This window comes from Urocampus carinirostris, chromosome 5, assembly GCF_059441175.1.
Source record: "Urocampus carinirostris isolate Australia breed hairy pipefish chromosome 5, RoL_Ucar_1.0, whole genome shotgun sequence".
In the NCBI taxonomy this organism is placed as follows: domain Eukaryota; kingdom Metazoa; phylum Chordata; class Actinopteri; order Syngnathiformes; family Syngnathidae; genus Urocampus; species Urocampus carinirostris.
This window is the reverse complement of record NC_142353.1, coordinates 38,336,004-38,350,254: the sequence shown is the minus strand read 5'-3', so window position 1 is coordinate 38,350,254 and position 14,251 is coordinate 38,336,004. Positions and strand designations below refer to the sequence as shown.

Below are 14,251 nucleotides of genomic sequence, written 5' to 3'. Positions count from 1 at the left end.
TATTATTCAGGAGATAGGACATAAATTGGCTGATAGCATTTTCTCACGTATACAGTCACACAATATAGTAGCTCCTAGTGCTGCTGCCACACAAGATGTAGCAAACATATTGAGTCAGCCTAGTCATGTGTCAGATGTATCACAGGTTCAGGTGGTTACACAGAGAAAGGTTAAGGAACCACTGTCATTTATTGGGGATGGCTCAGACTCAATAAAAGTACATGAGTGGGAAGATCTAATAAGAACATCTATTAAGAAGAGTAATGTACTGAAGAACCGCATCCTGATGATACAATTTATAATCGCATTGTCTAAACTACAGTTTTATATTGATGACAGGAAATGTTACGTTTATAGGACGTTTTATGTTTTTATACCCAAGGACAATCAATGCAAATCCAAACTCTTTAAATTTGTCATTTATCTGAATAAATGCAAAGGGCAGCTGACTTGCAATTAACCACCAGAGCATTTTTGATGAGTGCTGCTGTAGAGAAAATTGCTTTAAATTATATTTATTTGGTTCACGATCTAATTCAGTGGTTACCAATTCGGCCAGCGAGTAGTGCTCCTAGTTTCCCACCTGAATTAATTTGACTTAGCCTAATATTTTGCTTACCATTTATCATGAAGAAAGCAATACTCTAAACATAGATAAATTTAAGCTTTGAAATAGTTATTTTTCTGTGCATTGATATGGATAACGATTAATCAGACTAGAAGGAAAATACTAGAGACACACAAATAAATAATGCACGTGTTTGATACGTACAAACTACATTTGAATTCACTCACTCACAAGAATAAAAGAGATTGTTGACACAAGCCTTCGCAGTCTTAAGTCTTAGTAAACGGGAAGGGGGAAAGAAACTGGGTTACAATAATAAAATTAAGGATCCCTAAACCCAGTTAAGATAATCAACTCATTTGAATGATCGGGAAGTATTTTCATAGCGTGTCAGGAAGGAAATATTATTTGCCCAGCACCAAACGGTTTGTTGTGAAATCTTTTCTTGCTTACCTTTATGTCAGACAAAGAAGCACGTGTGGGGGGCCGAAAACAAGGCTGATCTCTGATTTTTTCACACATAACTCTAAGGGTGTTTATCTTCTTTTTTTAAATATTTATTTTACATGAACAATACCAAAGAAAGCTGCACTTTTTAGGCCTATGTGAGTGTGAGGTCTTGTTTCTAACCATTCTTTGAAAAACTGAATAGTTCTGTATTTAGAGGTAAAAGTACACGTTTTGTATATGACACTAAAGAATCCACCCATTTTAGTGTTTGGTGTGCTCTTGCCTGTGCAAGAGTAGATCACAAAAGCCCCAAAAATGTTGAATATAAAAAGTCCATGAACATATTGAGGTTCCTTTATGTTCTGAGCAGTAACCCGAATAGACACAAAGGAATCACCTTGTTCTCCTCCTGTCGTGAATTGGAGGAGAACCCAAATGCGTGATGTTTCTCACACAAGCTTTTATTTTACGGGAAATGGGGCAGTCATGCACGTTAACCCAAACGCCTGTGGTTCAGCGATCGTTGGGCGGAAGATGTAAGGCAGCAGTCTGGCGTAGAATGACAGGAAGCCAGCGACCGACGAGATCGATACCAATTGCACTAGCAGATATCGGACGGAAGGGTTCGATACTGGACAGGACGGGACAGAGAGGATTGACATCAAAACTGGATATCGAAATTAAACAGGACAAACTAGACGGGAACAAAACTGAAAATCGATATTAATCGGGACGAAATAGGTGGGAACAATACCGGACAGGAACCCAGCACGAAACCGGACATAGTCAAATACCCCACGTCTTGCGTGTGCAGAGGTTTGTTGACGGACTGACCAAGGGTGAGTGAGAGCACTGAGTTTAAATAGAAGGGAAGCCAATCCGTCAACGAGCCGCAGCTGGCGCCACATGGGTGGGGCCAATTCGGTGCCATGGCAACCGTGACATCATCTCTTAAAAGTCGTGCAGTCTTGACCTATAAACATGATTTAATAACACTAATGCTCGACTAATTACTTAGCTTTATTCTGAAAAAAAATACTACTACAGTAATATTAAGACTATGCAAATATTACAAAAATACTTCTACAGAAATACCACAGCAATCTAATCCAAAGACAACTACAGTGATACTACAAAAATACAACAGAGATACTGCAAAAATGCTACAAAATAAATACAACAAAAATACTATATTAATCCTACATAATAAATGTGACGACAAAAATACTACAGTAATACGACAAATAAATCCTCTAATAAGACTCAAACTAAATATCCTATTTGGTGGCTCAAAACAGCCTATTATTTTGCTTTGACTTAATTGTAGTTCTGTGGATTTCGAAAGCAATTTAATGAAATTAATCTATTTATAAACAAATATAAAATTACATTTCCTCCTTGGCCCGAGCCTTTAACCAAATGTGGCCCGCCTGATTAAGAAAATGACAACCATCAGGTCAGGGTATTCATTCACTCATTTCATATAATTTACATTACACTCATTTTGATTGAAGCTAGAATGAGATATTGTTTTGTTGTTTGGTCAATAAATTGAACAAAAATATTTACAATACAAAACATTCAACTTCAATTCAGATGTCGTAATCCGTTTTGGGCAGTGTCGTAAAGTTAATGGATCCGCGCATGCGCAATCGTCCAGCAAAACAACCTCAGCGGACAAGCGCTGTCTGCGAGCTATCAGTTGAAGAAGTCGCGTTTGTGGACAATTCTTTGACTTAGCGGAGATCAAGTTTCAGCTTTAAAGTGTTGTGAAAATGTGCACAAGAGCTAAATTCGAGTATAAAGAGGAGCCTTCGGTAGCGCAGCTGGAGACTGAGCAACAACTTCACCGAAACTGTCGTGTTCTTTTGAACAGAGCAGGTTTGTCACTTTTTGTATTTCATAATTATTATTTTTTTCCCCATTTTTTGTGCTTAGTCTTTATGCATTTGTAGGCAATGCTCTATTTGTAAGAAATAATCGTGAAAACAAAGGCGCTTTGAAGCATCACTAAGCTAACTGTACTAGTGCAAATGCCAACTCACCACGACGATTTGTTTACTAGAGGCCGCCATTTTGAAGTCTAAATATAGAATTGGAACATGATACTCTCGTTACTTTGGGATATTTAGAACTCCCAAAAACTAAATTGAAGTCAATTTTTGTTAATTGTGAAATCAAGTATTATGTCGTGTTTTTTTTTTTAAGAAATGAGAAGCTTGTCATTCTTTCCATTCATATCTGCCCCCTCTACAGTGCTTGTGCATCAGAAAGAGACTTAAAATAAAGCCAAACTAATTGTTTTATTTTCAAACTTATTATCATCACTGACAAATTCTACATTCACAAGTGCTAATTCACTGGTAGAAAAATATCTTTCATTGCCTTCCAATGTGAAGTCAAACAATGCAATATATCCATAAATCTAATAATATTTGTAAACATTTTGGCATTATTATGTCACTTATCTGCTTCCCCCTCTGTTTGTTTGATTTTATTTTCTGGTATTTTAGGTTGTTTATAATGTTAACACAACATTGCTGTGAAATATTGTTTAGAAGTGTTTATACGTTTCGTTCTCATGTCATTAGCTGTATCGCTTATCCCCAGTAGGGTCACGGGGGTGCTGGAGCCCATCTCAGTAATCATCGGGCAGTGGGCAGGGGACACCCTGTACTGGTTGCCAGCCAATCGCAGGGCACACAGGGACAGACAACTCGCTCACTCATTCACACCTAGGGACAATTTGGACCGGCCAATCCACCTGAAATGCATGTCTTTGGAATGTGGGAGGAAACCGGAGTGCCCGGAGGAAACCCACGCAAGCTCGGGGAGAACATACAAACTCTGCACAGGAAGTTCCCATGACATGAACTGTGCCGCACATGCGCTAACCACTGTCCCGCCGTGCCGCCCTCAATAAAGCGATATAAAACAAAAATGCAAAAAAACACTGTCGCAGGCGTGACCAAATATGCAAAGGCGAAAAAAAAATCAATCACTCTTAATGAAATCAATTGGGCTGAAACAAAAAATGGGGAATGCTTGGGCAAAAACCAATACATTTTTAAAAAAACTATTAAAGAAATCGAATAAAGTTTAAACCCTGCAACTGGCTGGCAACCAGTTAAGGGTCAAAATATATCACAATTATTTTCCTGGATAAAATCCTGATCTCAGTTTTATTACAATTCTTTGAAAAAAAGGGGGGTGGGATTATTTGTGGCACTTTTCATACAAAACACTTCGTCACTGAAGTGTACGCTTCAGCTGAAGTACGCACGGCTCCGAAATGCAGCGCCGACGTACAGCTTCGGGTTTACTTCAGCCTCAGTCCCTCAAATAGAATGTGCTCTTCGGCACCGAAGTACATGTGGTCCCGAAGTTCAAGCGGCACCGTAGAGCAGCCACGAGGTGCACACTTCGGCCCTAAAGCGTGCATTTCGGTGCCGAAGTACGCATGGCGCTGAGGTGTAGCACCGGAGTTTGTTACTCAAGTAAAAGTACAGTTATTTCAATATGTATCTGTATGCAGTATTGGTATTAATGGCAACTTGAGATTTGACATTGTTAAGAAAAGATGTATTAAACATCCCTAAGAAACACAAAGCAGAGAAAGTCAGAGCAGTCCGATTTTATGATACCATGTTCATCTTGTCTTCCACAGAAGTCAGCAAAAAAAATATTCCACCTGTTCAAAGGAAGCCAGACACACCTGGCATTAAAGAGGAAGAAGACTTTCTTCCTGTTCTTGTTAAAGAAGAAGAATGCCTGGAGCCTCTTCACATTAAAGACGAGAAGGATTGGGATTCTGTTTACGTCAAAGAAGAGGTACAGACACCACCGTACATTAAATTGGAAGGAGATTTTCAAGAGTTGCCTATCACTGGGGCCTGTTTAAAAACTGATCATCAAGGTCAATGTGAAGAAAAATTTCTTAAAGAACCTCCAAGTACCGGCAGCTCAAGTCACCTCATTGAAACAGAAGGCAAGCACTGTGAAGACTCACCAGCAGAAAGATGGTTGGCTCCAATGTCAGATGGAGAAGACACGTCCCACTCGGCTCACACTGATAACCAAGACACTCAAGAACATACAAAAACACACACATCTGAGAAACCCTTTCCTTGCTTAGTTTGTGGTCAACGATTTACTCAAAGTGGGAACCTGAAAACCCACACAAGAACCCACACGGGTGAGAAACCATTTGCTTGCCCAAATTGTGGTCAAAGATTTGCACAGAGTTGGAACTTAGAAAGGCACAAAAGAACCCACACGGGTGAGAAACCTTTTGCCTGTTCAGTTTGTGGTCAAAGATTTACACAGAATGCAAGCTTGAAGGCGCACACACGAACACATACTGGTGAGAAACCTTTTGTTTGCTCAGTTTGTGACCAAAAATTTGCCCATAAGATATCCTTAAAAGAGCACATAAGAACACACACAGGTGATAAACCTTTTGCCTGCTCAGTTTGTGACCAAAGGTTTTCCCACGAGAGATATTTACAAGAGCACACAAGAACGCACACAGGTGAGAAACCCTTTGCCTGTTCAGTATGTGACCAAAGATTTTCCCTTAAGAGATCCCTAAAAGTGCACACAAAAACGCACACCGGTGAAAAACCTTTTGCTTGCTCAGTTTGTGACCAAAGATTTGCTAAGAAAGGAACCTTAAAAATGCACACAAGAAAACACACCGGTGTAAAACCTTTTGCCTGCTCAATTTGCGGCCAAAGATTTGCCTATAGTAATAGCTTACAAATTCACACAAGGGCCCACACTGGTGAGAAGCCATTTGCCTGCTCAGTTTGTGGTCAAAGATTTGCTCAGAGCGGGAGCTTAAAAATGCACACAAGAACCCATACTGGTGAAAAACCGTTTGCCTGCTCAGTTTGTGGCCAGAGATTTGCCTATAAAGGGAGTTTAAAAACGCACGCAAGAACTCACACTGGTGAGAGACCTTATGTATGTTCAGTTTGTGGTCAAAAATTCACCCGTAAGGAAAACTTAGATGCACATACAAGAATTCACATTAATATAATAGAATAGAATTGTCTTTATTGTCATTTATATTAATGTTGAGAGACATTGTATGCAAGTTTAGACATGGAACTCCAGGGTGAACATGTAATAAAGATTTTAAAGAGAAAATAAGATAAAATACTGTCCGGATATATAGGCCAAAATATTTACAAGGCAGTACTTAGAGACTGGCATATGTTATATATGTCTTTTAAACCTTATTATAGTTGTGCAATGACTGAATCAATATGCTCAAGTAAAACTAAAAGTCACAACTGTCCTGGTAAGAAAAGCAATTGATCCTATTGCTTAAAATTATCAAAATTGTTGTTTTTTCACCATCAAAAAATTGTTTTAACCTACTGAGTAATAAATGAATGCATGGTGTATTTATTGTGTCATATATATGTTGAGTGTGGCTTTTACTTTTATTTTAGCTATACAAATAAACATGAAATTAATTGACTTTGACGATACTAAAGTCGCCTGTTTATTCCAGCTATACATGCTAACTAAACGCCTGCTGTTATGCTTTATTATTTCTTTCTTTTTTTTCTTTAAATAAATATGAATCTTTTCACCATTTGTCTTTATGCAAAGAATGTTTGAACTCATTTTTGAAATAGGAATGAGACATTATGTTTCTGGATGGATTTATTCTAAAGAGGCACAAATGACACTTTTTATTCTCACAAGTAATAAATGGCTTTTTCTACATTATTTTTTTGATTTTTGTTTAAATAATGGGATTTTAATTGCCAAAGACTATAACCACGGATATCGTTATAATTAAACCAAATATTAATCATTGGATAATTTACCTGAACATGTTTAAGAGGTCCCTCAAATAATCACTTCCAAAATCGAACAACACTGACTTAATTTGTGGAAAAAGTACTTGTATTTTTTGTTTTCATATTTTGGACCTTGTTGCCGGTGACCAAATGTTTGTAACCAAAGTGCCTCACATTGTGTTTGTTCTGTTGTGTGGGAACAGTACTGTACTTAGGTCGTTTATTCTTATGAGCTTACAATATGTACTATATAAATACAGTATACATATATATATATGTTTTTTAGACAACACCCTTTTGCAAAACATTACTCTCCTCTTATGATGCATAGGTCGTTTGACATTAATTTATTTTGATTTAGCTTGACCTTGAATTATTACACACGGTTTTTGATGTTTTTTAAGAAATGAAACCTTTAAGTTATAAGTAATGAATAACACAAAGGACAATACCAAAGAACACTTTGTGATGAGTTCCGGTTCAGCCCGAAAGACAGAGTGAGGTAAGTTGACCCACGACTTGTATTTTGGTTGCCCAAAGACTTAAATTTGCTTCAAAATAAAGCAACTACAGACTAAAATACTAGTCCTGGGTCAATATTTGTTGCTTGTGTTTGAATTTGCAAAAGCAGTGATGTGGTAGTGTCGGCAGGTATGATACTCCATGACTTTAAACTAATTTGAGGAATTAACATTCATTTTCTTTTTGGATTTGTTGAAAAAAAGGGAGCAAATTATCCCCACATGTTGAAAATTGAAAAGCCCCTTTTCAAGATAAAAAGTAATTCTCCCCAACATTGAAAACACTCAAATTTCACAAACGCACCCAAACGCGTCAGAATAGTTTGTCTTTGGTCCCACTTCAGTGCCTGAACCTTGACTGGATATAAATAGTGTTGGAGAAACTGTCAAACTTCAGACAGAATTACTTGATGTGCAATTTGCTGCAAGTGACGCCGTAAAGGGGGCACAAAACACGTATTGGCACAGAAACGGATACTGGACCTTACTGTTTCAATTCCTCCAGCCAATGAGAAGTGTAGATCTGTTTTTTCTCCTTGTTGACAAGAAAACGCACCTCATTACTCCTGAAAACTGTGGCACAGGTCTCTGTGATTGTGGTGTCCTCAAGCGCTGCTGTGAAGATCTGCTCCCTTTCACCCGATTTGTTTGGTGTTACAGATAAGGGCGAAGTGTCCGGTGGCCGTTAAACCACTGTAGCTCGGGCAACCAATTTTTCTGACCCTCAGAGCACATTGCAAGAACATCAGTTTCAGGTTTGCTTCATTTAGTAAGTGCTGCGAAGAGGTTCGGTTCTGTCTGGGAATCTGCTGTGCGGGACTTGATGCAGATGTTCCGATCCAGAATTTCTTGGATGACGTCCGTCAAACCCAAGTAGTCTTTCCAAAGATATAAATAATTGCTCGAGTCTATGGTTAAGAAATATGAACCAGTTCGGGTCTTTCGAGCGTTAGACCGTCCGGTCTGTTCAATCATTGCTCGAATCGCCAAGTTGGAGTGTACATGACCTGGATTTGACATTGACCTTAACGCTTTGTGGTCTGCTGGTGAACTTTCATTACTCATTGGATCTTTGAATGCCTTGTGTGAAACCAAAACACGAGCGCCAGTGCCTGACCCTGTTATTTATTTATATAATCATTTTATAACGTTTTACTACACAGAAAATTGACATTCAGGGATGATAGCCCACACACAAAAATTGAAGGTACACCGAATTCTAAAACATGGAAAACTTGAGAAAATAGTCCATGTCTTTTTGCATAAAATCCATATAGATTTCATTGGTCTACTTGAATTATTTTCAGAGAAAATGTAAATTGAAGACAACCTATCTCACGTCATCAATGTAATCCTCGCAAACCAGTCACAACAATGGTCTTTCTGTTAACTAGTCGAAGAGGTAACGAGTGTTTTAAACCAAGTTTTGGGAGTTTTTGTGGCGAATGCCCAGGCATTCCCCGCGACCCTAGTTAGAAGAAGTGGCACAGGAGATGGATGGATGGATGCCAAGGCATTGTGTTGCAGGTGGATCTAATAACGGTACAACTTTGCTCAAGTGGCAACGAAAAGCAACTACAGCGACACCTGGCCAAGAATAAATCAAGTCAAGTTATTTTTATTTGTATAGCCCTTAATCACAAAGAGTCTCAAAGGGCTGCACAGGTTATTACACAGACTATTTTTCAGACTATTATTACACCATCCCCTGATCTGGAACCAACATGAGGGCAAGGAAAAACTCAAAAACCTCAACATGAAGAAAATGAAGAAACCTTGAGAAGAGACCGCACATGTTGCATCCCCCTTTCAGGATTACCAGACAGCAAAGGATGTTGCAATCACAAAAAATACAGATATATTGTCCACGAAAAGTATAGGTTATTCATATGCTAATCAATGGTCTGTCGGCTGCTAACAGGGGGCTAACCTGTAGCAAACAAAAGGAGGCAGCATAGAGCTCAGAGGTCTTGGATGTTAGAACTCTGCTTCCCTGATGACACCTTAAAAAACTCACAGGGCTACATTCAGTGGAAGATTGAGAAATAGAAGATTTTGACTTATTTACATTTTTTTCTGTTTTATGAGACTTCTTTGAAACATGTTTAATCAGAGCACGAGTGACATTTCTGAGGGTGTAGCTGATCAGATGACAAATATTATTCAGGAGATAGGACATAAATTGGCTGATAGCATTTTCTCACGTATACAGTCACACAATATAGTAGCTCCTAGTGCTGCTGCCACACAAGATGTAGCAAACATATTGAGTCAGCCTAGTCATGTGTCAGATGTATCACAGGTTCAGGTGGTTACACAGAGAAAGGTTAAGGAACCACTGTCATTTATTGGGGATGGCTCAGACTCAATAAAAGTACATGAGTGGGAAGATCTAATAAGAACATCTATTAAGAAGAGTAATGTACTGAAGAACCGCATCCTGATGATACAATTTATAATCGCATTGTCTAAACTACAGCTTTATATTGATGACAGGAAATGTTACGTTTATAGGACATTTTATGTTTTTATACCCAAGGACGATCAATGCAAATCCAAACTCATCAAATTTGTCATTTATCTGAATAAATGCAAAGGGCAGCTGACTTGCAATTAACCACCAGATTATTTTTGATGAGTGCTGCTGTAGAGAAAATCGCTTTAAATTATATTTATTTGGTTCACGATCTAATTCAGTGGTTACCAATTCGGCCAGCGAGTAGTGCTCCTAGTTTCCCACCTGAATTAATTTGACTTAGCCTAATATTTTGCTTACCATTTATCATGAAGAAAGCAATACTCTAAACATAGATACAATTTAAGCTTTGAAATAGTTATTTTTCTGTGCATTGATATGGATAACGATTAATCAGACTAGAAGGAAAATACTAGAGACACACAAATAAATAACGCACGTGTTTGATACGTACAAACTACATTTGAATTCACTCACTCACAAGAATAAAAGAGATTGTTGACACAAGCCTTCGCAGTCTTAAGTCTTAGAAAACGGGAAGGGGGAAAGAAACTGGGTAACAATAATAAAATTTAGGATCCCTAAACCCAGTTAAGATAATCAATTCATTTGAATGATCGGGAAGTATTTTCATAGCGTGTCAGGAAGGAAATATTATTTGCCCAGCACCAAACGGTTTGTTGTGAAATCTTTTCTTGCTTACCTTTATGTCAGACAAAGAAGCACGTGTGGGGGGCCAAAAACAAGGCTGATCTGTTTTTTCACACACAACTCTAAGGGTGTTTATCATTTTTTTTTTAAATATTTATTTTACATGAACAATACCAAAGAAAGCTTCACTTTTTAGCCCTATTGTGAGTGTTAGGTCTTGTTTCTAACCATTCTTTGAAAAACTGAATAGTTCTGTATTTAGAGGTAAAAGTACACGTTTTGTATATGACACTAAAGAATCCACCCATTTTAGTAGTTGGTGTGCTCTTGCCTGTGCAAGAGTAGATCACAAAAGCCCAAAAAATGTTGAATATAAAAAGTCCATTAACATATTCTTTTATATTCCGAGCAGTAACCTGGATAGACACAAAGGAATCACCTTGCCTCTGTCATGAACAGGAGGAGAACCCAAATGCGTGATGTTTCTCACACAAGCTTTTATTTTACGGGAAATGGGGCAGTCATGCACGTTAACCCGAACGCCAGTGGTTCAGCGATCGTTGGGCGGAAGATGTAAGGCAGCAGTCTGGCGTAGAATGACAGGAAGCCAGCGGCCGACGAGATCGATACCAATTGCACTAGCAGATATCGGACGGAAGGGTTCGATACTGGACAGGACGGGACAGAGAGGATTGAAATCAAAACTGGATATCGAAATTAAACAGGACAAACTAAACGGGAACAAAACTGAAAATCGATATTAATCGGGACGAAATAGGCGGGAACAATTCCGGACAGGAACCCAGCACGAAACCGGACATGGTCAAATACCCAATGTCTTGCGGGTGCAGAGGTTCGTTGACGGACATACCAAGGGTGAGTGAGAGCACTGAGTTTAAATAGAAGGGAAGCCAATATGTCAACGAACCGCAGCTGGCGCCACATGGGTGGGGCCAATTGGGCGCCATGGCAACCGTGACAACGTCTCTTAAAAGTCGTGCAGTCTTGACCTATAAACATTATCTAAACACTAATGCTCGACTAATTACTTAGCTTTATTCTGAAAAAAAATACTACTACAGTAATATTAAGACAAGAATATTACTACAGAAAGATTACAAAAAGTTTACTATCCGAATATTACAAAAAACTACGACAGAAATCCCACAGCAATCTTATCCAAAGACAACTACAGTAGTCAAGTCAAGTCAAGTCATTTTTATTTGTATAGCCCTAAATCACGAAGAGTCTCAAAGGGCTTCACAGATTGTTACACTATATTACACAAACTATTTTCAACCGACAAGAGGAGTAGGTTATTCGTATGGAATGGAGTAGAAGTGAGTTTTAAGTTTAGATTTAAACATTTCCACTGAGGTTGCAGATCGAATCTCAGGGGGAAGAGCATTCCACAGCACCGGTGCCCGGATGGAGAACGCTCTCGAACCAGCAGAAGACTTCTTTGCTCTCGGGATCATCAGAAGACCAGCACTCTCAGATCGTAGGCTTCGGACCGGGACATAGTGGCAGATCAGATCTGAAAGATAAGAGGGAGCAAGTCCATGTATGATTTTGTACAATACTAAGAGAACTTTGAAGTCACATCTTTGGCTAACTGGGAGCCAATGCAAGTTAGCCAAAATCGGTGTTATGTGATCGTACTTTTTTGTCCTAGTTAAAAGCCTCGCTGCGGCATTTTGTACTAGCTGAAGAGACTTGATTCTGGACTTCGGGAGACCGGAGAGTAGTGCATTGCAGTAATCGAGACGGGAGGTAACAAATGCATGAATTATTGTTTCCGCATCAGACTGAGACAGTATTGAACGGATTTTAGCAATGTTGCGAAGATGGAAGAAGGCAGTTCTAGTAATTTGCTTTACATGCATCTCAAAGGATAGATCAGGGTCAAATATGACACCTAAATTTTTAACTGAGTCACTCTGTGTGATGTGACATTTGTCAATGTTCACAGCAGTTTTTGAGAATAAGTCCCGGCATTTAGAAGGACCAATGACTAACATTTCGGTCTTTTCAGAGTTAAGACGCAAGAAATTGAGTGACATCCACTCTTTTATCTCAGTGAGACAGGCCTCCAAATTTCCACAGTTTAGTGTGGAAGATTCCTCCAACGGAAGATATAGTTGAGTGTCGTCTGCGTAGCAGTGGAAGCTGATATTGTACTTGCGAATAATATCACCTAATGGAAGCATGTAAATGTTGAAAAGTAGGGGGCCGAGCACTGAACCCTGCGGAACACCGCAGGTAACATTAAAGGGCTCAGATGTCGTTTCACCATATTTAACACAGTGCGTCCTATCTGAGAGGTAGGATTTGAACCACGAGAGGACGGCTCCTGAGAGACCAATCCATTTTTCCAACCGTTCTAGTAGGATATTGTGGCGCACTGTGTCAAAAGCAGCACTAAGATCCAGCAGCAGCAAAAGTGATGAAGCGCCAGAATCCATTGACATTAGGAGATCATTTGTTACCTTGATCAGAGCTGTCTCAGTAGAGTGGTTAGCCCTGAATCCTGATTGCATGGATTCAAAAAGGTTATTCTCCGATATGAAAGCATTCAGCTGCTGTGCCACTACTCTTTCGAGTACTTTAGAGAGGAAAGGTAGGTTTGACACAGGTCTGTAATTACTTAATATTTCTGGATCAAGGTTGGGTCGTTTCAGTGTGGGTTTAATAACGGCGGACTTAAAAGCTGCTGGAACTACACCTGAGGAGAGTGATGTATTTATAATATTTAGAACTGAAGGCCCAAGGACGCTAAAAAGACTTTTAATAAGTGAACCTGGGAGCGGGTCGAACTGGCAAGTTGTCGGTTTGGCCGCATTCACCACTTGTTTGAGATCATCAAGTGACAGTTCACTAAAACCGGCCATTTTCCCAGGGCAGCCACCCTGTCGTGCATCTGTAAATTTCAGTCCTTTAATACGTGTGGTACTAACAATATCTTTTGCAATTTCTTCCTGTATGCATTGAATCTTCTTAGTGAAGAAGACCATTAAGTCCTGAGCAGAGTGTGTCGAACTGTCTGCGATAGCCTGTTGCCTTGTAAGCGATGCTACAGTGTCAAAAAGGGCTTTGGGGTTGTTCTTTTGAGACGCAATCACCTTCGAAAGGTAGGCCGATTTTGCAGAGGCAAGGGCCGCTTTATACTTTAACAAGCTGTCACACCAGGTTTGATGGAAAACCTCAAGCTTGGTAGCGCGCCATTTTCTCTCCCATTTCCTGCATTCTTTTTTAAGGGTTCTAGTTTCATCAGTAAACCAAGGTGTGCGTCTTTTAGGACGTGATTTTAGTTTTATGGGCGCTATTGAATCCAGCACACTAGTCAGGGTGGTATTGAACTCATTCATGAGTGAGTCAATCGAGCCATTGTATTTAGGAAAGGACGCAACTGCTCCAGGAAGGAGTTCAAAGAGCTCAGAAACTGTGCCAGTGCTTATATTGCGTCCGCTAAATCCCTCAGCTTTATTAACTCTACATTTAGTTAGCACCTCAAATGTCACTAAATAATGATCAGAGATAACAGTAGTACACGGTAGCACCATAATGTTTGAGGTTAAAACTCCTCGAGTCAGAATCAAGTCTAGCGTGTTCCCATTTTTATGGGTTGGCAAGTCAACCAGTTGAGTAAAAACCAAATGCATCAATTAGAGAACTAAACGCAATAGTAAGTGAACTGTGTGGGGAGTTCATATGAATGTTAAAGTCTCCCATAATTATAATTTTGTCTGCATAGGTTACTAGTTCAGAC

General features: G+C 39.3%; 1 protein-coding gene across 1 annotated transcript; it reads left to right on the top strand.

The window, feature by feature from the left end:
* Nucleotides 1-2,687: 2,687 nt before the first annotated feature.
* On the top strand, nt 2,688-6,511 carry LOC148366308 (uncharacterized). Its single transcript, XM_088336733.1, has 2 exons — nt 2,688-2,899; nt 4,686-6,511. Exons 1-2 carry the CDS (start codon nt 2,794-2,796, stop codon nt 6,065-6,067), a joined length of 1,488 nt encoding a protein of 495 aa, XP_088192859.1. The 5' UTR covers nt 2,688-2,793; the 3' UTR covers nt 6,068-6,511.
* Nucleotides 6,512-14,251: the final 7,740 nt, after the last annotated feature.

Excerpts from the sequence above, each read along its gene's own strand:
- LOC148366308 (XM_088336733.1), top strand. The coding sequence starts at position 2,794 with ATGTGCACAAGAGCTAAATTCGAGTATAAAGAGGAGCCTTCGGTAGCG. Across the intron at positions 2,900-4,685 it reads TGTTCTTTTGAACAGAGCAG|AAGTCAGCAAAAAAAATATT; the intron begins GTTTGTCACTTT and ends TGTCTTCCACAG.